General features: G+C 38.5%; 3 protein-coding genes and 1 non-coding gene across 4 annotated transcripts; 2 read left to right on the forward strand and 2 right to left on the reverse strand.

The window, feature by feature from the left end:
* Nucleotides 1-918: 918 nt before the first annotated feature.
* Nucleotides 919-22,640, reverse strand: LOC122661527 (ubiquitin-conjugating enzyme E2 28-like). The gene is made up of 6 exons (XM_043856944.1): nt 22,633-22,640; nt 13,077-13,080; nt 1,725-1,829; nt 1,473-1,600; nt 1,265-1,369; nt 919-1,138 (listed from the first exon to the last, which is right to left on the reverse strand). Exons 2-6 carry the CDS (start codon nt 13,078-13,080, stop codon nt 995-997), a joined length of 486 nt encoding a protein of 161 aa, XP_043712879.1. The 5' UTR covers nt 22,633-22,640; the 3' UTR covers nt 919-994.
* On the reverse strand, nt 4,379-12,956 carry LOC122661526 (rac-like GTP-binding protein 5). The gene is made up of 8 exons (XM_043856943.1): nt 12,832-12,956; nt 12,352-12,554; nt 11,614-11,701; nt 11,419-11,528; nt 11,227-11,290; nt 5,178-5,242; nt 5,013-5,078; nt 4,379-4,916 (listed from the first exon to the last, which is right to left on the reverse strand). The coding sequence occupies exons 2-8, from the start codon at nt 12,448-12,450 to the stop codon at nt 4,815-4,817; spliced, it is 594 nt and encodes a 197-aa protein (XP_043712878.1). The 5' UTR covers nt 12,451-12,554; nt 12,832-12,956; the 3' UTR covers nt 4,379-4,814.
* Nucleotides 17,713-17,784, forward strand: TRNAP-UGG. Its single transcript has one exon. It is a non-coding gene; the product is annotated as a tRNA-Pro (tRNA).
* On the forward strand, nt 19,168-23,931 carry LOC122662836 (beta-galactosidase 13-like). The gene is made up of 19 exons (XM_043858544.1): nt 19,168-19,351; nt 19,440-19,535; nt 19,643-19,755; nt 19,870-19,936; nt 20,024-20,116; nt 20,198-20,341; nt 20,505-20,599; nt 20,843-20,948; nt 21,022-21,106; nt 21,199-21,317; nt 21,444-21,611; nt 21,774-21,955; nt 22,105-22,214; nt 22,441-22,550; nt 22,674-22,781; nt 22,885-22,989; nt 23,113-23,258; nt 23,363-23,708; nt 23,797-23,931. The coding sequence occupies exons 1-19, from the start codon at nt 19,169-19,171 to the stop codon at nt 23,929-23,931; spliced, it is 2,511 nt and encodes an 836-aa protein (XP_043714479.1). The 5' UTR covers nt 19,168.
* Nucleotides 23,932-25,281: the final 1,350 nt, after the last annotated feature.

The raw sequence follows: 25,281 nt of genomic DNA on the forward strand, positions 1-25,281 counted from the left end.
CTTTTATTTTCTGACCTGATATGCACTAATACTGCTGTTAGCTTTGGTGCATCTTCTTCATACTTCCTTATGTCTTATTCTCTATTAGAATGCATGCCTAGGACTAATACAGCATGAATTCTTTTAGAGTATTGAAAGGTCTCTACACTTGATTTGGTAATTTATGTATTGTTTTCCCTTCCCCATTTTGCCTATCAAATGTTTGTGAAAATGATGCTATGAGTTCTATTCTGTATTGTTCATTATTGCATAGACTTTTCAATGTTTTATTCATGCATATGAGTCTGTATATGCTGCTGCTACCTGTTTCTGTTACCTGTTGTTCTATGAGTTTTAACCCATTAGTTGTCCTAAGTAGCAACCCATGTAGGAGCCCTAGTTTCTATGTATCCCCCTGCATCACCTACATTCACTATTAAAAAAAAAAAAAAAAAAAAAAAACTAATCTTGTTCTTAGACTTTTCACTATCTAACCATCACTTTTCGATAATAATCTAACCTTTCACAAATGATTTTTCAAAAAAGATTTTTTTTTTTTAACCAGACTCAAAACCGAACCCTATGTTTACAAAAATCTATAGGGTAATCACCTAGCTGCAATAAGCGGGCGACCAGCACCATGTTGTTAGAAGGCCACTTATTTATGAGACACTAGGTAACTTGTAACAGTTAGAATCTCCTCAGGATCCAAAGCTTATCTCAACAAGTCGATGAAAAAGAAGTTGTAACCGTACTCTTTTTTTTCTCTTTATTATAACAATCTTTTTGTTTCATTTCAATGAAGATAAAATCCTGTTATTTCACATGTGTATTAGACAAGCATATACTTAAAGACAATCTTAGTCATTTATTTGTAGAAGGAAATAAGATAAATGTAGTACTCCAAAAGTGCCAGTTTTGGACTCATGAGCAGCTTTACTTAATTAGTTATATAATATGATCTGATGACACTGAAAACCCCAAAAAAGGAGAAGGTGAATGAGATTTTGGAGGTTCAGCCCATGGCATACTTCTGGGTCCAGCTGCGAGCCGTGAACTCATACTTGACTTTGTCAGACTTGCACATATGAGCAATCTCAGGAACCAGTGGGTCATCTGGGTTTGGGTCAGTGAGCAGAGAACATATGGAAAGCAAAACCTGCATGAGACCAAAACCCATCATCAGATGCCAAAGATCTGTCACCCCCCCCCAAAAAAAAAAAAAAAATTTGCAGAATCTCTCACTACATATGCAGTGAGAGAGCCTGAGCAGAGCACTCACTACCTTGGATATGGTGAGTGCAGGACTCCATTGTTCCTTGAGTATGTCCAAACAGATGTTTCCATTGCTGTTTATATTTGGATGGAAGACTTTGGTCCTAAACGCAACCTACCAAAGGTAGTTAGTTAATCAGTATTTTTATAAAGCTTCAAGAAACATATATAAGGTGAATTGAGAATGGAATGGATCAATCAGGTGCTCTGATTCTTACCTTAGGAGGCTTGAAAGGATAGTCAGGTGGGAAATGGATGGTCACAAGGAAAACACCTCCAGAGTAAGGACTGTCGTTTGGTCCAATGATGGTTGCCTGCCAATGGAACATATCATCCGCCACTGGACCTGAAAATTCAAACATTTATTAAGGAAAGAAGCAAAGAAAAAACCCAGAAGCAAATCCTAAAGAGTTCCAGCTTATCAATGGAACCCAGAAAGAATGTGTACTTGAGCACAATTAATCAAACACCTGCACTGCATGAAGTTGGTGGGTCTCTCTGCAAGTCCTTGAGCTCCTTAATAATTCTCTTGGATGCCATTCCAGCAATCTTTGGAGTCCAGAGTTCTTTCACTCAAAATCAAAGAAACCTGAGGAGGAAGAGGAGGATAGAAAGGAAGGGCGAAACCACATAAAAGATATACCCTTGAGAGAAGGGTCGATGGGGTTGAGTAATATAATGGATGATCTATGCATTGGAGGAAGAAGAGGAGAGGTGGGGATAAGGGAGTAATTGGCCCAGTGATGATTCTTTGTGGGCCTGAAGGAATGTGGACACACAGCATAAATTGATTCCCAGAGTGGAAAAGCAGCAGGTAAAGAATCACAAAAATAATGAAAGAGAAAAATATGGTTCTTTCAACACTTTTCAACGGAGGATGACAAACAACAAAACCCCTTTGCCATTCGTGTATGAGAGAGAGAGAGAGAGAGAGAGAGACCATATCTCTGTTTCATATTCTATTTTGGGTCCTTCTAAGATGTATAACTTGTTCACTATTTTCCACTTGGTTATACATAGGTTAGTCCACGTGATAGAAGATCCCACACACATTTCAATTGCGAAGTTTTAGACCAAAATAAACAAGGAATGTTGCTCAAACTCTGATTCAAATGAAAATAAATATAAAATACAAAATGACATCTTTTGTAATTCTAGTTATTCTCTATATTCATTTTTAAACTGAAATTGTTCCAATGAGATATTTTTTTGATCTTCTATCACATGGACTAACTCATGTACTATTATGTGATAAATAGTAAAACATTATACTTCACTAGGCATCGTGATGAAAAAGAAAATCCTTTCATTTTTATCACAAAAAGAGTGACCTCATTGAAAATAATAACCTCACTAGTTTTAGAGGATAGATCAAGTTCTCATACGAAAACCACTATCATACGTCTTTAGACGGCGCACAAATGAAATCCACCACGTCTCATTTTCTTATCTTACACCAATCACCGTTTTTTCCAATAAGAGACTCACATAATCACATGGGTGATCAGGAAGGAATGAGAATATTAGTATATATCAATATAGGTACGATGTTTGACAGCATGAAAAAATATCCCTACACCAAAGGTTGGTGTGGAAATTTTTTCCCTATTATTTTATGAAAAAAATTTTTCTGAACTGCTTGATGTAACAGACACCATGCTCCAGACCACGAAAACGGAATAAGACAGAAATTATTCAAAAGTTGGAAAGTCTCAACTGTCAAAATGGGAATCCAAAAACAAATATAAAACCTATGGTGCTGCCTAAAAAAGGCTAGAAAAATATATTCGTGCTTAGCACAAACAATTCCTACCCACAACATCCTTCCACGGGCCTCCGGCGAGAATCCGAGCAAGTGAGCAATATCATATGCAGGCAGGACCACATATTACTACTGCTACTACTACAAATAATACTGCTTCCACAATTTAAAAAAAAAAAGGCATAATAGAGTTTGTAACGAACGCATCAGAGATGACCTTAGAGTTTTACCAATTGGGAGAAGAACAGTATCATCTGCAGGACCACATACTACAAATACACATTGACATACTCATTATTAAAAAAAAAAAATTTGCAAATTGACAATAATTTCCTTTATCAAATGTTCTCAAATGTTCTCTTCTCTTGATGTTGTCATTCCTTGACGTGCTTATGATCTTCTTCTGATCTAATATCACAGGAACTTAACCTCCAGGGGTTAGCGCAGTTGGCTTGGAGGGGGCATAAGACTGCTTTAGGAAGCGAGGTCTCGTGATCAAACCTTTGCCGCTGCATAATTTCTTGGTACCACCCGCCTGAAGCTCACTAGGGCTCAGAAACTCCTGATTCGTGTGTTGAGCAAGGGTCATGTACTACGCAGGGAGGATTTAATCGGCCTAAAGTCGGATACCTATTTTGTCTCCAAAATATATATATCACAGGAACTGTATTATTCGTATCATAGACCTTCATCACCCATTCAACGACTTTGTGCATGATCCTGCACGGTGTGTGGGGGGAATTTGCCCAAAGGACATGCACAAGAGCTAATGGGAACACATGCGAAGGCATCAACACGACAAGTATTTTCACCTTTCACAGGGGCGGGGCTGTCATTTCACTCAGATCTGTGTTTGGCTATGGGTACTACAGCGCCCCCCACCCCCCCCCCCCCCCCCCCCCCGAAAACAATAAACAGTTATCCATTTGATAATATATTTTGAGAGAGGGAGAGACACCGCCTGTGTAATAAACTAGTAGGCAGCATCAATGGAGTATCATACAAGATAGACACAAAGGGTGCTAGTTTAAGACATACCGGCACTGTGCCCACCCTTTCACTTTAAAACACATTTTAATATAATTCATTTGATTTCACTTCTCTTCCATTTCTTTTTCTTGCAACAGATGGGGCCACACTATCTTTTTTTCATTCCTTTTAGGGTTTTATCAATCAATGATCAATGTGTTAACAGTATCAAGATCTCAAGAATCTCCAAGCTCCCTCCCCCCATTCCTCAGTAATTTGCATTTTGGGTGAGAGGTACACATTTAGTATTAACTATTGCTGCATCCAAATTAATGTCATCTATAAAGTAGGTTTTTTAACACACTAAAGCATACACACTGGTATTGACAAACATAGCCAACCTTTGGAAGCATATTCTTAAATAGGGATACAAAATATGAATATAATCATGTCCATGCAAAGAAACAGTGGTTCTTTTCAGAAGGGGTCTTCCTCCCATCTGGTTAATATATGAGAGACGAATCCTAAAATCTGGGAGAACAAAAAAAAAAGAGAAGAGCTACGCATGTTACTATGTAATGCTGAGTCATCCATCGGTTGCAGACCACAAAAGACCGAGAAAGCTAGATATAAACCACCTGATTCTGAATCAGAAATCTCTCCCTACAACTGTCAGTTGAAGACTATATATAATACACCAAAGGCCTGCAACTTCCTCGGGAGGCGGGGAAAGAGGAAAGGAACAACAGCATGGGAGAAAAGACTGCAGATCAAGAGGACTGGCTGGTAGGGGTTATCTTTTCTTTCACACCTAGTAGTCTTTCTTTGATTACAAAATGGAGCAGCTCTTCTGTGCCTTTCTCTTCTTTTTCTTCTGCTTGGGAGGCTGAAGTACCACCTTTATGGCCGCATCAAATACTGCCTTAACATTCTGCATTCATGAACAAGGTCTCACAAACGCATTAGTACACTAATAAAGTCGTTCCACAACTCTTCCAAGCCATAGCAAAACAAGAATCCATAACACCTGCTGGGTCTTTGAACTGCATTCTATGTAGGCAGGAGCACCAATTATCTTCTTCAGCTCTTCTCCCTGAAACATAAACAGAGAGCAAGAAGAGATTATCAATGTCGAACCTGTGAGGAAAGACAAGTTGAGAGACAAAATATGGAGCTGTGGAAGTCTCTCTACCTGAAGCGTAGTAATAGGCACTGCACCAGGATGGTCTACAAAAAACTGCTTATCATCCCGAAGATCTGAAAAACAGAAAAGGTGGGAGTCAAAAACACAAACAGTTTCTTTGGAAAGATTTAAAAATTACACCACAATATTACTCAAACAAGCAGAGCTATCACAACACAGTCGAAATCTGAAGACGTGAAACAGTAATAATTTTCTTCCAACGCCTATAAACATATGAAGCATGAGTTGGTAACGACAAACATGCATTGGCAATAATGGAGATTAAATATATACACGAGTACACAACACTATGTAGAAAGAGGATCACATAATGACCTCAGCAACGCGAGTATTAGCACTACCAATGTAATATTCTATGAATCATTAGCATCAATAGTATTTTTGTTTCCCTTTCCAAGACCCTTTTCCAATGAAATTCCACTGTTCACCTCACATAAAAAGTGAAACTCCCTCCACAATACCCTCCCCCCCCCCCCCCCAAGCCAAAAACACAAGATTGTGCAACACAATGTTTCAACCTATCAAATATAAAGCTGCGAAGTTGTTTTACAATGTTTCAACTTATCAAATATAAAGCTGCGAAGTTGATTTATTCTGGAAGAACAATTTACAACCATAGTTGTCATGGCGTCGCCATGGCGCCGCCATGGCGTCCGGCGTTGGGAGAGGGGGCATATCGAGCTACGCCATGGTGGATGTCAATATATCGCTCGATATGGCTTCCATGGCGACGCCATGGCGTCGCCATGGACGCCATACCACGATATGTTGGCATATCGGTCGATATTTGTACATATAAAAGTTAGATTAAAATTTTTTTTTTAAACCATTTAATAGCTTAGATGCTTTGCTCCAAATCACATACACTAAAGAAAGACTATTGCTATCAAGCTTCAGAAACAGGTTAGCCTATCATTTGATTTTTACTATTGCTTTCAATTATTTGATAGGTTAATCTATATTTTCAATTTTTCATACTTTCATATACACTAATGGATATTAGTTACACTTTCATGAATTAAACCATAGTGGCATAGTATATTAGTAGTAGTGTAGTACACTTTCATGTTGATTTTTGATGTTATAGGACATATATTATAGCATACTAAATGACATTAAAAATACAGAAAATAAAAAATTAAACATGGTCGACATGCTCGCATGGCGGCGACATGTCGATATATCGGCGTGACACCCTTCCACCGACTTGGATCGCCTGGACGCCGTGACAACTATGTTTACAACAGCCCAATAACTAAAATATCCTCTCTTTTTTTGAGAGAGGGGGGGGGGAGGGGGGATGTGGGTTGGTTGGTTTACTAGTGACTAAAAGGTTTATGGTGTCATAAATCCCACACCTTTATTCTCCTTGTGTACACTTGATATCAAAGAGAAAATAGTTCAATATCATAAGAACTTTCTCAACAAGTGAAAAACATTTCCTATAGAATAAAAGAAAAAGCAGCACCAACATTAAACCAATGTCTTAAAAAGCATGTATCTGTTTCATATCTGCACAAGTACTCAAGAGGTAGGCCAACCAATCTAAACATTATAATGTGAACTGATAAAAACTCTTGCACGGTTTAGAATTCAGAAAAAATTAAGCAGGTTTACTGTTTCCAGCAACTAAGAGACAGTCCTAATGAAAGACACCATGATGACTTCACGGAAACCGAAAAAAAATAGCTTTCCACTTTCAATGATGTTAATCCAGTATTATTGTATTAAATGCTTCAAAAGCCTGAAAAGAAAAATGAGTAGACTAAGAACTGGAGTGAACACAGACAGGCCAAGAAATATAGCCTCGGAAATGGTGCAAATATAGTTTAAATGGACATTCACTTTGAAGCATTTTATTTGGGTAACATGCAGTGAAATCAATAAAGGCACAACCGCATTGTTTAAAATCATTTATAATATTCACACTGAAAATCCTTTGTTTCGCATAATGTTGGCATGTTCACCAAAACCATGGCCAACATAAAGTATTAGCTCTGACTTCCCCTAGAAGCATCATGCTGCAGTGGTACCCAGTTGTGAGTAGCCACATTCGACCACACTACAAATGAATGGAGCTGCAAAGGAATTTTAACCCAAGAGAGTAGAACTAACTCTGCATCAGAGTGACCAATTAACTGAGATTCCAGAAACTAAGTGGAGATGTTAAAAACCTAAGAAATTTGATGATTACAAACTTGGCAGCGAAAGACAAAACATTAATAAAAATGGGAAAGAAATGACAATCGATGAGAGGCTTCGAAAAGGAGGCCCTTCAAAAGGAAGGGCAACCAAAACAGGTAAATAAAAGCATCAAGAGGCCAAAAATGGGTTGGGATACCGAAAAAGAAAGAAGCACTAGACATCTAGCAAGTATAGCCCCATTTAGGATGGTATGGCATAACAGGACTTGCTGAGACGATTAAAACCGATTAATTCCACAAGGCTTAGTTTTAACATATAGAAATCTAGCAGATTTAACCCAATCTAAAACTAGAACTTTGCATAACTAAGGTATGAACAAACAAATTTATCATAGGATGCTTGCTTACATGCTTTATGCAGAATACAATTACACTGAAATCAATTAGGAATGGAAAAGAACTTTTTTACAGTGAGTGACAGTTACCAGAGATTGAAACACAATTTCCCCAAAGATCAAATCTTGTATCCCTATACATCTCAACTAAATGAAAAAGGGGTCTGTTTTCCCTAATATGCCAATACAGCATTACCAAACCATACGTTGCCGAAAGCATGACTAAGAATTGGAAAGCCGACCAACAAAAAAAACTAACTTCAAGGGCAGATGTTTTGCAGTAATAAAACAAAAATAGATGAACCAGATTTACTTCTGAACAACCATAAATTAAATACCTCAAAATGGTAATATAAATATAGAAGATTCTTCTACTTACTAAAAACAAGGACAATCCATTTCGTGAAATTTGACTGTTGTCGGAATCATTCTATATTCATGTAACAAGCCGGTGTCAACAATAACACTTGATCCATTATAGATTTCTTCGTTTCGTTTTACCAAATATGTACAATTAATAGAATCTTTCAAGCACACCAACGATCCATTGTCATCCCTTTTTTGTAATAATCTCTAATGTAAACTGAATGTTCCATATTCATCCTTTTTTGAGAAAAAAGGAGAACAAACAAGCGGAGAACAAAGATACAAACATGGACTATTATAATATTGTAACTCAAAATTTTTAGAAGTGGTACATAATTTGGTGAAGAAATGGAGCTATATCTGAACCAAAATACTTGCAGCACTAGTAATTTTGATCTCATTAAAGGGAAAATCTGTTTGTAACCATAGTGGTAACAATTGATTGTTGTAATTATTTTTTCCTTTCCTCTTTTGCCCTTAATGGAGAGAATGCGGACTTACCTCTACGTGAAGGACCGAAGGATTGCCTAAAGTCCATTTCCATTTTGTCTTCTTCAACTCCGGCGACGGCGAAACTTGGACGGCGGCATGTACTTACTTTCTGAAATAGGTCTTCTAGTTAATACCTATATCCCAAAACTAGGGACCTATCCCTCTTAAGTAGTCTATGTGATAACCCTCCCATCAAGGTGATTATCAGTTAAACACTTTCTCAATCCCCACTACCTAATGCTGACGTGGCACGTAGACCACATCATCTTACATTCTCCCACTTGGCCTATGTTGCCACAATGCCACATGTCAAGTAAACAATATAAGCTGAACTGAATGTATGGCCACAAAGAACACTTCCTTCCATGTATCACGATAGATTGTCCTTCTCAAATTGAAATACAAGCATGCTATCAGGTTGTCTCTCATGCTCTTGGTTAAGGTAGTTTATCAGAAATTATGTGGTGTACCCTCAGTAGATATGCATATTTAAGTATTATGTGATAATACTACATCACTGAGTATAAAGGAAATTATTCGAGATTGTCGAGTAGCGATTGATCATATTTTAAATTGTTGCAATATGATGCGTATGATACTTAAGATCACATTTAAGAGATTGCGCAATCTATGGTTTGTGATACTTGAGATCATACTTAAGACATTGCAGTGTATAGTTTAAGATTCTGAATGAGGCCTCCTGCCATTTAGTTTTTGATGTCGTTACTCTTGTGTATATGGTGATATCACATTAAGCTCTGTAATGACTGATGCCCATAAGGTTGTAGGGCAATTTTGCTTGGACCTTGAATTAATCATTGTTTGATTCAATAAAGTTCCACTCACCACATTAGGGTTCGATTTGAGAAGGACAATCCATTGTGATACATGGAAGTTTTCCTTGTATTGACATGCACCGCCATGATTTGTGAATTGAAGTTTTCATTTAGAATGTTTTGATACTCCCACTTAAAATATATATGGCCATACATTCAGTTGAACTTATATTGTTTACTTGGCACGTGGCAACATAGGCCAAGTGGGAGAATGTAAGCTGATGTTGCCTTAGTGCCACGTTAGCATTAGGTAGTGGAGATTGGGAAAATGTCTAACTGATAACCACCTTGATGAGTTGATGGGAGGGGTTAACACGTAAACTACTTAAGAGGGATAGGTCCTCAGTTTTGGGTTATGGGTATTAACTCATCCATCAAAGTAGCCATTACGATATCCCAAAAACTAGAAGACCTATTTTTAGAAAATAAACACACGCCGCTGTCCAAGTTTCAGCATCGTCAGAGTCTCTCCCATTTTAATTGGAGATTATTTTGTAATTTTCTTTTCGTCCTCTTCCTCTTCAGTGTCAGCTCCCCTTTCCCCTCTCCTGTCCCCACGATTGCTAGGTCAATGGTTCGACTTTGGTTCCACCACAACATTCTTTTCTCTGGACGGACAATGTTACTTAGCCCCAAAACCACCAAACCCATATCGAAGACCCCTCTGAGCACGCTTTCAATTTCCAATCTCTCTGCTTCAATTCCTTTAGAGGACAAAATCTCATCAGCCTCATCTCCAATTCCTCCTCAAATAATTTTAGACGCGTCTGATCAGGAAATGTCGTCAGACTGGGTTGAATAGCGCTCCAATGGAAGGGCAGGCGGGGCAAGACATGAGCAGGAAACTCAAATGGCTTACTTCAATAATTTGTTTCTTTTACAGTAATGTTTTAGTTATCCCATTCATGTCAATAACTGGTGCTTTATCATGCGACGAAGGATGACTCCAACGATGCTGAAGAGTTGAATCCCACAAGGTTGAACCTTTCAAAAACTGAAATCCAATCCCAATCATCTTCTTTGGTGAAAAAAATCCCAAAGCATCTCAGATTTTTAAGGTGGTGCTGGTGGCGAGGGAAAGAGTTTAAGAAAGATGAAGAGCTGCAAGGGCCCATGGGAGCTGGAATATGAAGAGCTAAAAGAGATCTGCGATCTGGGCTTCACTCTGCAAAATCTTCCCCACCATTCTCTCTCTCTCATGTTACGAACAGACACCCTCCTCATGAAAAGCTAATCAGCATAAATATCTTAATAACGAAATGCTTATCCCAAAAATAAATCACAATCAAGAAATTCCTTAAATAGGGTAACACAAAATTGACCTCTGACCAGCTTTTCTAGTCTAAATAGGGAAATAATATTAGACTACATCCATTTATCTTTACTCCCCATTACATTTCTACAGTGAATAACATGGAACTTAGCTCTCCTAGACATTTTCCATAACACACCCTTGATGTTACACCTTGCACCCACAATGGCAAAGATGCAAGTATTTGTTATCATAAAATGACACAAGAAATAATGAAGTAAACTGAGATTATCCAAAATAATAAGACATGCAGGTACTTAGTTGGATAGGCACATGGTTCAAAATATGGATTGCTCAATATTCTTTGCTTTATTCACCCATTTTTATAGAACTTTCATGGATTTTAAAAAGCTCAACCACTACATGTCTATTGTCAACAAAAAAGATTTCAGTCATCAATGCCCAAAAATGATATGTAAAAATTGATAACCACCACCACCAGAAATAGCAAAACAATGAAAGGAATTGAACCAGATTGGAGGAATGTCTAACCAAGCTTTGTTCCAACAAGAATTATGGGAACCCCAGGTGCATAATGCCTCAGTTCAGGAATCCACTGAAAGGAGAGACCATAAACAATAATAAATTACCACGAGGCCATTGGTCTATATGTCAACAAAAAACATTAGTTGGTTTTTTAGGAGGCAACCATTTTTCTGCACGGAGAAAGAATCAATTCCTCACCTTCTTGGCAACATTTTCATAGCTAGCCTTGCTAATGAGAGAGAAAGCCAACAGGAATACATCAGCACCACGATAGCTTAAAGGTCTTAATCTATTGTAATCCTCCTGGCCTGTTCCACACATTAAAAAGGTAAGGCCCAACACTGAAAAGCGAAAACATCAAAACAGAACGGGGAAGAGAGAGTATTGACTTACCAGCAGTATCCCACAACCCTAGGTTGACAGTGTTCCCATCCACAACCACATTTGCACTGAAATTGTCAAAGACAGTTGGCACGTAATCCTGTTTTCCATTACAATACAAAAGAAAATAAGATTTCCCCACCATAACCATTCCACGTTATTTGATAGATTCTTAACCGAACATTTCAGAGAGGAGAGATCAAGACCTTATAACACAACGGTAATCCAAATCAAACACTAGAATTCAAGATTCGAAATTTGAAACATATATTCCAAATCGATTACTGAAAAGAGGAAATTTGAAGAAAAAGGAGGAAAGTTAAGAAACTAAAATTTAGATGGAGAAGAAATTGAAGCATGAAAATTCCTTCTCTACTTCAAAAAGGCAGAATGTATAACTCCGAAAAGGATACTGCGCCGAGGCATAAACAAATTCGAAAGATGTGATTTTTCTCTTTTTCAATACAAAACGACTTTTTTTCTTTTTCTTCACAAACAATTTTCGAAATCAAGCGATAAAAGATACTGGAACATGTATAAACGACAGCACCAATATAATGCTTCCCCCATTGCGCGACAATATTCCCAAAATTGCGAGGGAGAAATAAAACACAACCCTTAAAAATTGAGCATCTTTCTTCCGACGAGATGCATGAAATAGCTCGAAGAGAGAATGGAAAGGCCAAATTTCCTCAGAAACAGGGAAGAAAACAAATTCTATAAAAACTAAACTCAGAAATTGGAACTCACCGTGGGGAATGTGTTGCTGGTGTAGGAAATGAGCATACAAGTTTTACCAACGGCACCATCCCCGACCGTGACACACTTAATAAAACGAGACGCGCTCATTTCCGCCGGCGAAGCCTCAGATCTTCTCCCGACGACAACACAGCTACTCGAACGACGCTCAAATCTTCTTTCTCTCCTCTTTCACTCTCCTTTCAACTACACATCTGTCCATAAAGAGAACCCAACAGAAAACCCATTTCTCAAAAAGCCCCTATCAAATTTCCAAACCCTAATGCATAAAAAACGAACAACAAAAAAGGAAAACCAACAACAATCTCTTTCTATAATCAGATTAAAACCTAACCCTAACCCTAGAATGACAGCGTGTAGTCTCCAGTCGCAGAGAAAGAGATTAGCAGAGAGACAGACGCAGAGAATGTGGGTTGGACAGAAGACCCAATCACACACGCAGTGGCCATTGAGAGAGAGAGACAGAGGTACCTAGGAGCCGGGAATCAATGCTGTGGAAGCGTTCGCTGACCGAACCCACCTTCGCCAGCTATCAATCGGCTCTCTCTTACCCAAACCAAACTCCCCCCTCTCTCTCTCCCCCCTCTCTCTCTCTCTCTCTCCTCCTTCACCCACTTCTACCACTACAGGTCAGACAAGATTTGATCATAGCCAGATTAAAATACGGCAAAGTTAATATATATAGTGAAGTATCCAGAACCTTTATATTCATCGTTGCATGTCTGCCACGTGACAAGTGGAACTCATATCTACCTTGCGATTAGGATCAATCTTGAGGTCATAATGACCGTTCGATCATCCTCTTTGCTTTCGATCAACGAATGCCATCTATAGTGGGCCCTTGAGGAGAGTGGTTCTTGGAGGTGTGCGGTAGTGCGTATCACGCATTCACGCTTTCCACATTTATTCCTACCAATTGTTTTGAGAGAGAATAAAATTAGAAAGAGGGATGTGTTTGAAAACTGGAAATATTAATTAAAGAAACCAGAAATATATGGAAACACAGAAGAGGGATTTTGCTGTGCTGTAATTATACAAATATCCCTATGACGGCGGATTCTTCGTGGAGCCCCATGCGGAAGCCAACCCATAGTTTACAAACTTGGAATTTTTTACCAAAAAAATCAACTTCAAAAAAAAAAAACTTGGAATTGAAAACAAAGATCTCTTTCTATCGATTCTGAAATTTTGTTTGATTAAGAATTGCGGTTTTAATTAGGTTCAACTGTTCAAGGTTGGATTGCCAGAGTCAAAAGCACTCGATTGTGAATCTGAATTTCAAATTGATTTGTAATCTTATATTTTAAACTCTTTTTTTTAATTCCAAGCATCCTTCTAACCATTAGATTAGGATAACTCATTTAAGATCCTTAATTTAATTAAGAAAATTAAAAAAAAGATTAATTCAATTAAATCATTAATCAATTTATAAATGAAAAAAACTTTTACAAAGGTTCACAAATAAAACTGATTTAATTATGAGAAGAAGAGAGAGAGAGAGAGAAAGGCAGTAGTAGATAAGGTAATAAAACTGATTTAATTAGGGTCTTGTTATCATTCAAACAACTTCCACGGTCTTTACTGTTTAATAAATAAGATAGATAGTTAGTTATCTCTCTCTTTTTTGCTTAATTCAAGCTAGATAAAATTTGTGTTTCAATTGCTTCAATTACAATAACGTGATTAGCACTTGTGTATATATATATATATATATATTGAAGTGTTTACCGTGGTCAGCGGATCTCTTGACAAGAGAAAGTATATGAAACTCTTAACTCTAGAATGTACATGGAACTCTAACGCTACATGTGATAATGGGATTACGCATAAAAAAACAACTCTATGAATCCAAGTTAATCCAAAATACTATCACGGTTAGCTGAGAACGTTAGAGTCCTTATGATCCTTATCAAGGCTAAATCCTTAGTACACGTGCTTGGCTAACTTGAATCTTCTTTTTAACATCAATTCTTTAATGTTTTTGTATCAAAGGATTTGGCTCTCAATAACCCAGAATAAAGTCATTGAATTAAGACAGTTCTTTTGTTATCCCTTTCCACCGTTGATTAAGCAAAAGAGAGAGAGATAATTATCTATCTTATTTTAAAAAAAAACCATAAATAATCTCTATTCAGTGAAATGAAGTTCAAAAAAAAAATTAATAGAGAAACACTCCAATTATCATTACCAATGATTCTGTAATCATCAACGGACCGATGGGGATTGTTCACTTGGTAAAGTTGGCTAATAAAAAATTGGCCAAATGTTCTCTGTGTCAGAGCGCAGCACCCAGACACATGGGGGTGGGAGAAATGACCACCCCACCCCCTGAATGGTCAGCCCATGTGTCTGGGTGCAGTCTGCGCTGCTGAATGGAGAACATCAGACCTAAAAATTTAATTAACAGAGAAGGGAGGTATGATTATCTTTAAGTTTACAAGTACAAACTCTCCACGCAATCTTAGGCCTTTCACGAGCGGTTCTTCTCATCATGGCAACAACATGTTCCCGTCAATGTCAGCCACCACCACCACCTCTCACTAGGGTTTTCACAAAACCCTTGCTTTCCTTCACACACACTGGGAGGACAGTTTGAATGGTGGTTCTCTATCTTTTTGGAGAAGACAAGAGAGTAGTGTGTCATAAAGATTGATCGAGTGTCGTATTAAGAGATAAAATGATTTGGCTTTCCATATTGGAGCCATTCACCAGCCCAATTACTAAAATCATGCCTAATCTCATTATGGCATCATTTTAATATAGTTTGAAGTCAAAATTCAAAATCTTTTCAATCAATCTCTAAGCACATAATCTTCCTAAATCTTGTTATGAGATCACATTTCATATCAAGATTCCAATCCAAGGGATATCCTCCCAAAGATAATCGTCAACTTAATAATGTGCTACCATATGATGAATCCAAACCAGGAAGGGGTATGATCTCATTGGGATTCCACCTAGCATGCCACATGTCAGGTCAATACCACATTTCTAATGTGTTATTTACCAATACACTGCTAGGTAGCATGGTCGCATCGAAAGCAAGAACCAAAAGGGTTACAAAATAAAAATCCAACAAATGAGGATCTCCACAAGCACATGAAAATAATAGAACAAAAGTTGAGTTCATAATGTTACCTAAAACTCACTGAAGGTGAGTTCTTCCAAAGGAACGCAACATGCAGTGATGATCACCGTCGAATGTTTCTTTTTCAATGACCACAACACCAAGCTTGAAGGTGAAGATACTCTCTCTTCCACTTCTAGTGTTAAGTGCAATTAGGGTTTTGGCCTTAGCATTTTTAAATAAAGCTAATGGACCTTGCAGACATGGATTTAAGTTAACGCCTTAAACCATAATCCTTTTGTGAATGGACCCAAAACATATTGAAAATGCTTTTCAAAAGGTAATTATTTAGGATAATAATAATAATAATAATAACCTTTGGTAAACTCTTTATGAAATGAGTATCGAGCCCTAGAGTTTGACTAGTCACAATCAAATGACTCTCTCACGTGAATGTTCTCCCTAAATGGGCAATGGAAACCATATTGAGTGTCACTCTAATTCACAGTCATACCCTGTATGTCGAATGGACTAATATATAGCCAGTTATAGATACTGAATTTTGTCACGCTAGAGGATCCTCACAACAATGATGAACTGAATCCAACATTTCTCTCAAAGATCGTGTAGTGGAAAATGATCGTTTTGTCCATGGGATGACTTGGGTGCTCTAACCTTCTTTGAATTGGTCGAGACTTCTAGAATAGATTTTTTTTTTTTATCATTTTACAACCGAATCTAGATTTTGATACAAAGAAGACGTCGTTTGACCATTGTTTCATGTGAATACTGTTTTGTGTGTCCCTCGCTTTAAGTGCAGTTTTGACTATATTTCCAGAAGAATTTGCATCTGATCTCTACATCATTGTATAGTACTTGAGAAGGTCTTTTCCAACAGTATATAGCTCACGAAAATCCGATGGTCAGATCAAAAGTTATCACAGTCTAAAAATTGACCAATAAAAGTGTCAGAATCAAGGTTTTCTGGGCAGACCAGTGTTATCCAGTACAGTTATCTTCTCTCCCCCACCCCCAAAAAGAGTTATCCATTTATGGATCTTACACCCTTATCCAAATGGTGACTTCAAGGCTATGTTTGAGATGCATTCCAAGTCGATTTTGCATTCTGGGATGATGAAAATAGTTGTTTTTATCATCCGAGAATGTAAAATCGACCTAGAATACATACCAAACACAGTTAAAGAAAACCTTTCCCCTCTCTTTCAACACGTAGGTGGCTCGAGAGGTGATCCCCAAAGGTACATTTTCCCATTTGTACCCATAATGATCAAATTCTTATACTTGACACAGTCTATGCCTCTATGGACTCAATGGCCTTAGCTACATATCCTTGGTCTTTTCCATCACGTTACTTATCCTACATTCTGTTCTTATAATTGTTCAGGTGATACCAATTTACAAGATAAAATTATATTTTTTAGGAAAATGATCAAAAGCAATAATTTTTTTTTTTGATAAAAAAGAAATTTATTGATGAAGGAACAAAGTTCCAAAAGAGTCAGCATACAGTAAGGGGGTGATAGAAGGGGGAGGGGAAAACCAAAAGTTGGAATCTTGTGTAGTAGATGCAAAAGACGCAAGTGAATCCGCCATAGCATTTCCTTCCCTTAGGACATGGTTGAATCTGATGTCCTCAAACATGTGAAGCATATTGAAACAGTCATTCAAAATGGCAGCGATCCTCCAAGGAGTAGTGCTCGAAGATCTGCTCAGGAGTTGCACGATTAACAGGTTGTCGCTCTCAATGATAATTTACTTGAGGTAAAAGCAATCAATGAACTAGGTGTTTAAGGTCATGATTTCACAAATACCAAAGGTTACTTTCAATCTCTCTTTATCTGCTCCATTTCCTGTCTGGTCCATTTCCCCAATTTTCTCTAATAGGGGGGAGTGGACCCCACTTGGATAGTATATTCGGACAGGGGATAGGATGATCATTTCGATCCCCCATTAGAGGAACTTGAAGAAATGTACCGGACAAAGAAAATGGAACAGATAATGATCCGGGTCTCGACTGATACCCCTGGTTTTCATTAAAAAACAGTTTTTATTACTTTTGGGAGGAAGCCTTGAAATTTAGAGGGTATTACAACTACCATGATTAGTAAATTGTTGCATGATAGAATTTTGGACTTCCTTGAATTGAACCACAGAACCGGACCAGTTACAACTTCAATTTCATGTTCGACTATTGTGAGATGTGTTCATTATTGGGAGACTTGGGTCAGGTATCCAATAGTTTATACTTGAAGTACATACAAACAGGGTGTTTGGTCTAGTGGTATGATTCTTGCTTTGGGTGCAAGAGGTCGCGAGTTCGATTCTCGCAACACCCCATTTTTAAGCTTTCTCATATGAGAATATTTTTTAGAAGGGGGGAGGGGTAGTTTGGAGGAAAGCAAAAAATAAATCGTCCACTTAGGGGTGCAAGTTTGGCCCTAGCCGAGCCCGTCCTGAGCCCAAACAACACCATCTCAACCCAGGCCTTGAGGGCGGAGGTTTTGGAATTTCTGGCCCTAAGTTAGGGCCAGGATGGGTCTAACCAGGGTTGAGGCCTTAAGTTGAGCACGGCCCAACTTGGCCCTGTCTTCTTCATCCTTTCTTTCTTCTTATCCTTAATCTTTTTTTTTTTTCTTCTTATTCTTCTAGAGCCACCTTGATTCGAGATGTCAAAACACCAATCAGTTCAAAATTTTCTTCTTTTTTTCTTTCTTTCTTTCTTCTTCCTCCTCCTCCTCTCTATTTAGCCAACCCATGCATCTCCCTTCTCCCCATGGTCAGGGCCAATGGATCAGCATAGACCAACCCTGAGGGCAGATCAAGGTTGGATTTTTCTGGCCTGAATCAAGGCCAAGCCGGGCCTAGGCCCAGTTAAGGAGACTCAGGGTTGGACTAGGGTTTTAAAAGGCCTGACCCAACCTGACCCTATTGCAGCCCAAGTCCCACTTACATGCTTTACTACTAATTTTCTTTGAATCCGTATCAACTACCCACATGGGGACGGGTGGGGACAATCAGACCCCTTTATGTGGCATGGGTCCCACACCCTAGAGGTGGATCCCACATCCCCATGGAGGGTTCAAATCTGTCCCCACCCGTCCCCATGTGGGGACAATCTGACCCCTCCATGGGACATGGGTCCCACATCCCCATGGAGGGTTCAGATCTGTCCCCTCCCGTCCCCATGTGGATAGCAGATCTGAACTCATTTTCTCCCAGGATTTCTCAACTTCTGCAATGCTGTTTAGAGTATATGTCACGTGGAAAAATGGCATATTGACACATCACTAAGTTCAAGTTACCCGCTACCCGCCCGTTTCGTATCACACTCATAAGAGGGCGACCGAGTCAGCGAACGAAGCCAACGAATGCCTGGTTCAGAGTTCAGACCATCCTAATGAAACAAAGAGAGAGAGAGAGAGAGAGAGACAGAGAGGAGTGTGGAAAAGAAAATCAAGAGAAACAGAGCTGTAAGAAGAAATGAAAACCAAGAGCTTAAAACGGCACACACAACACAACACAACACAACAGAAGCAGCTTCCAACCTTTAATCCATTCGTTTAAAAAATATAAAAAGGGCTGTTATGGATTCTTAGAACAACTTGCTTTCTTCCTCATTCCAAGGAACAAGACCCTTTAAAATCTCTCAATCATCTTTGTTTTTAGGGATCCAATATCGATCACCATTGACGGGTTCTTCTTGACAAGAAAGACTTTACAATGTTGATACAAAGCAGGGTACTTATCCTTTTACTACTCTCCTTATTGGTTGTCTCAGCAGTCTCCCATGATAAGAAGAAGAAGTTCAAGGGAGTGACTTATGATGGAAGATCTTTGATCATCAATGGAAGGAGAGAGCTTATCTTTTCTGGTTCAGTCCACTACCCACGTCTTCCTCCGGAGGTAAAAGTGCAGCAATTCAATTGAAATTTTGTTTTTTTTTTTTATTTCTCAAACTTCATATTTATGTAAGTTTCTTTTTTTTGCTCAGATGTGGCCTCAAATCCTTAACATATCTAAGCATGGAGGGTTGAATGCAATCGATACTTACGTCTTTTGGAATGTTCATGAGCCTGAACAAGGCCAGGTAAGAGAGACAGAATCCAAAATTGTTTTCAATTTACTTGTTTGAGATATTGTTTTGGGTTGCTAGTTCCCAATTCTTGATTTCTGAATATTTTTCTCAAACTGCAGTACAGTTTTGAAGGCAAATATGATTTGGTGAAATTCATCAAATTGATTAAAGAGAACCATATGTATGCAATCCTCAGGATTGGACCCTTCATCCAGGCTGAATGGAACTTCGGGTACTGTTCGAAATCTCTGTTTTGATTTGCATTTTCGCGAGTTCTCCTTTGTAAACATAACATCTGTTTCAAATTCTTCATTAGTAAACTAAATTCCAATGCTTAATTGTGTAGAGGGTTTCCATATTGGTTGAAAGAGGTGAACAACATTACATTTCGAACTGTTAACCCACCATTCAAGGTGATTTACATTATTTCTTTCTTACACCATACATAGTAAAACACACCACAAGTCCCATCTAATCCAAAGCTTTTTTCTGGCCTTCAGCATCACATGAAAAAATTCACTGAGATGATTGTAAAGAAAATGAAGCATGCGAAGTTATTTGCCTCTCAAGGAGGTCCTATCATTCTGTCACAGGTTTGGGCCATACAAAACTACCTCTCTCCATAATTTTGATGATCATTCCTTCAGTTGCAATCTAATTTTTGGTCGCCACAGATCGAGAATGAATATAATACCATCCAACCAGCATTCAAAGAATCAGGTACTCAGTACATTCATTGGGCAGCAAAAATGGCTGTAAATCTCAAAACAGGAGTCCCATGGATGATGTGCAAACAAATGGATGCTCCTGATCCAGTGGTAAGTGTGTATGAAGTGAACCACCCAGCAATTGTGTCTGTAAAGATGAAAATTTTGAGAGTAATGAAGAACACAATAGATAAAATTTTAAAATTTAAACCAATAGAACAGTAGTTAAATTCTACTATTAGTTGAACTAAAGAAGTGTTACTGTATTTTGCAGATCAATTCATGCAATGGAAGAAACTGTGGAGATACTTTCCCAGGCCCAAATAAACACTACAAACCCTTTCTGTGGACTGAGAACTGGACTGCTCAGTAAGTATACTCTTAATTAATGGCATTAACTCATTAAAAGGGATTTACTGCCTCATGTTATTGTCAAAGACTATACATATAAGAGAATGGATAGAGCCTGTCATAGTGGTATATATCAAATCTAAAAACTTCCTCTACCCTAAAAAATACTTAAAATCTGCTGGAGTTCTATTATTTTTAAGCCTTTCATTTTTCCTGGTTATGTAAGATAGCAGTTTGAATGAACATCTTTGGTGATTGCAGGTACAGAGTATTTGGTGATCCACCATCTCAGAGGTCGGCAGAAGATCTTGCATACTCTGTTGCCCGTTTCTTCTCTAAGAATGGCTCTCTCGTAAACTATTATATGGTATGGATGTGATAATTTATTTTCCATGCAGAGAATTACTCTCGACAGGACTAACTTTATTTTTATGTCATAGTATTATGGAGGGACCAACTATGGTAGAACAGCTGCTGCATTTGTAACAACGCGTTACTATGATGAAGCCCCTCTTGATGAATATGGTGAGATATATGGATCATTGTGTTTTAATGGTTTAAATCCCAAGGTACTCCTCCCAATTTTCTCATTTCATACATTTCAATTTTGTCTTCAGGTTTGCAGAAGGATCCCAAATGGAGTCACCTCAGGGACTTGCATACTGCTTTAAAAATGTGCAAGAAGCCTTTGTTTGGTGGGGTTCCCTCTGTTCAAAATTTGGGTCTTGGACTAGAGGTAGGCAATTAAATAGAACAAAGTATGAGGGAAAAGAACTATTTCCAGTATTTTATCTTTATGAGGAATCTAATTACATCACATATATTGAAATATTAAAGGAGACTTGGATGTTCTGTAATGCAGGCCCGAGTTTATGAAAATCCAGGAACCAATGATTGTGCAGCTTTCTTGAGCAACAGTGACTTTAGGGTACCTGCAATTGCAAAATTCAGGGACAGGGACTATTACTTGCCTGCACATTCCATTAGTATACTCCCTGATTGCAAGACTCTGGTCTACAATACTCAAACGGTAATTCACCCTTCATCAGATTCCTTCTTACTGAAAAAAAAAACATGGTAAAGCATTTAATCAGAGAAAGCCAATCCATGACTTAAATGTGAATCTCATAAAGAAGTCTTTGAACCTGTTTAAGAGGAAGTATGGTGACCCTTTGTATCAATTTTAAAACAGATAGTTGCCCAGCACAATGAAAGAGGTTTCCGTGTATCGGAAGTAGCTAACACAAATCTCCACTGGCAAATGTCCCAAGAAAAGGTTCCTACAATTAGTGATGCATCTGTAAGATCGACGACCCCATTAGAACTCATGAACCAGACAAAGGATACCTCAGACTACCTCTGGTACACTACTAGGTAAGGCAAAATTTATCTTTGCTCAGATTGTTCATAAGATTTGTTTTCAGTTTTTTAAGTGAAAACTCATACTTGATGAGAAGTCAGAAAAGAAAAAAATACATGTTTTGTTTTGCTTAATTTTGACAATGTTGCAATGCTTATCACAGCATTGAATTGCGTAATCTTGACTTACCGAGGCGGATTGACATTGTCCCAGTCATCCAGATTGCAAATCTTGGCCATGCAATGCATGCATTTGTGAACGACGAATACATAGGTACCTGTCTTAATTTTATTTTGAATGACTGTAAGTAGTGCTTCTTCTTGGAAACAGCCTATCCTGCAAAGCAGGGGGTAAGACTCTGTACATTTGCCCCTCCCAGACCCTCGTGCACTGGGTAGCTCTTTTATGAGTAATGCTTCTTATGCAACCTTTCTCACAGTTTCAAGAGTGTTTGTTTTGGTTCTTCTAAGCTCACTCCAGGTATGGTTTCACTTTTCAGGATCTGGACATGGTAGCCACATAGAAAAGAGCTTCACCTTCAGAAAACCTGTGAAACTGAAGCCCGGAGTTAACCAAATATCACTATTGGGCATGACAGTTGGATTCCCTGTAAAGAATACAAGCATTCTACAACTGCTGCTTTTCCCTTCAATATTTACACTTTGACATTAATTTCTACTTTTAATTAAAGAGAAGAAACTGAAGACCTTTGCTCTTTATGAATGATTGAAGGATAGCGGAGTCTACTTGGAGCATAGGCTTGCCGGAGTTCTCAATGTATTCATCCAAGGTTTGAACTTGGGGACTATTGATCTAACACACAATGGATGGGGACATAAGGTAACCATGATCTTCCTATGCCGAGTCCCAATTGAATATTTACATATATAGAAGCCAATGATCTGTTAACAGCAACTGGTTAAGCATTGTTTCTGTGGCACAGGTTGGTGTAGAAGGAGAAAAACTCCATCTTTATACCCAAGGGGGATCACACAGGGTACAGTGGACTGAAGCCAAGGGCAGTGGAACTGCTCTAACATGGTACAAGGTACCGCGAGAAACAAAAATCTTTTTTTTTTTGCAAACCCATTTGATACTTGACTCTGTAGGAGAGCTGCAAAATGCGAAATTTTCTCAGTAATCTCAAAAAGACATCATTTTGTTATGGCAGACATACTTTGATGCTCCAGAAGGAGATGAACCTGTTGCTCTCAATCTAACAAGCATGTCAAAAGGCATGGCTTGGGTTAATGGTAAAAGCCTTGGGCGTTACTGGGTCTCCTACTTGTCCCCTATTGGGAAGCCTTCCCAGTCAGAGTGAGTATTTAGTCCTGCTGGTTTCCACATAATCTGTGTGTTTGTGTATGATATTGCCTAAGTTTTTACAAATCTAATATTTCCATCCATGGTTGCTGATTCAGGTACCACATTCCAAGAGCCTTCTTGAAGCCAACTGATAACCTTCTGGTTTTGTTTGAGGAAATTGGAGGAAACCCAGAGGAGGTTACAATCTTGACTGTTAACAGAGACACAGTGTGCAGCTACATCACCGAGCATCACCCACCACAAGTGAAATCATGGCTGGGACAGGATAGCGAGATACAGTCTGGGTTGGACATCATAAAACCACAGGCTAGCTTGAAGTGTCCCAACCATAAAGTGATTGTGGAAGTTGAGTTTGCAAGCTTTGGTGATCCTTTTGGAGCCTGTGGAGACTTCACCATTGGAACTTGCACAACAGTTGATACCAAGGAAATAGTAGAAGAGGTCTCTCTCTCTCTCTCTAGTTATTTATCTTTTTTTTTTTCATCTGTTTACTTGGGCACTAACTTGAATCTCTGCTGGATTGGAACAGTACTGCTTGGGAAAGACTGTTTGCACTATTCCGGTTGATTGGAAGAAGTTAACAACGAAGAATGAAGAGCCATGTCCAGGAATCGTAAAGACATTAGCTGTTCAAGTGCAGTGTGAACATAAAAAGAAGCATTAGAAAGAGGGAGTTTTGCATTTCCAAATCCAATTTGTTATTTTGATCCAAAAACAAAAATCCAATCTGTTATAGGTATTATAATCACAAGCATTAGAGGTTTCCATGTTCATGATCGAATTCTCTCTCTTCCTTCTTTCATTATTTCATTCTGCTGCCATGCTCCTCCGGCCGTGCGGGAGTTGGAGGATCGAGCCCAGCAAAAACAAGGGGGGGGGGGTTGGTCATTTCACAGGTGGGCTTACCTGTGAAATGACCTAAACACCCCTGTTTTTGCTGGGCTGGATCCTCCAGCTCCCGCCACGGCTGGAGGAAAGTCAGGTCCCAAGTAATGGAGTAAAATTGTCACATACATGTGGGTCTTTTGGTCCCAAAAAATTAAGAAAATTTTGTGAGGAGGGATAGGCACACCACCCGTTTGTGGTAACCGTGGTAACCTAGCGGGCGGAGGAATCATTTGAAAGGAGGAAAGAGAGACAGACACAAGGGGTGCTAGCTTATGTTACACCAGCGGTGTGCTCAATCTTTTCCCATTTTGTAATCTTCTCTGTTTGTTGTGGGCTTTTAGCTTTGGCAATATCTTTTATTTTTTTAATTCCTCGTTTGAAACTTATGGCAATATGGCATTAGGATATATTATGGTGGATTAAAAATTAAATTCCATATTTCAATGTATGGTTTTTTATCTTCCATTCCTTCTATCCGATCTCAAGTCGTTTGTTCAACTACTACTTTTTTTTATGGAAAACAAAATAGATAAAATTAACTAAAAAGGAAAGAAGATAAATCATCAGTTATAGTAGTTCTTGTTCTAGTTCACCTAGCTGAAATAACAAGATCATTAGCTACTACTGATCACAACACTTATATCCTTTTGTTAACGAGGACATTTTGGTACTTTCATTTGTTGCTGTCCGACTGTTTGTGTTACGTGCATGACATTATATATATGTGGCAGCATTATGTAGGGGAGTGTATATCATGGCAGTAGTAATGTAATGTGATGTAGTTTTTGTTATTGTAACTAGAATTAACTAGATGTGGTGGGGTCCAACCCCCTATTAGAGGGACTTAGGGAACTAGACCAGGCAGCAAATGGAGCAGATAATTTTCCCAATTACAATATGATTCAATCAAGAAACAAAAAATTAGTATTGATGCCGCCCAACCGACTCCAGACGGAAGTTGCACCCTAGCAAACGAGCTGAGAGAGCAAGAGCTGTAGTGTTGGGGTCTATTACGTGGACTAGAAGAGGGGGCTTTGGTCTGTCCCTGTTATAACTTGTTAGCATGTAGCTCAGAAAAAAGGAGGGCAACGGAAGGGGTTTGGATGTAGGACCCCTGTTTCATACA

This window comes from Telopea speciosissima, chromosome 5 (assembly GCF_018873765.1).
Source record: "Telopea speciosissima isolate NSW1024214 ecotype Mountain lineage chromosome 5, Tspe_v1, whole genome shotgun sequence".
NCBI lineage: Eukaryota > Viridiplantae > Streptophyta > Magnoliopsida > Proteales > Proteaceae > Telopea > Telopea speciosissima.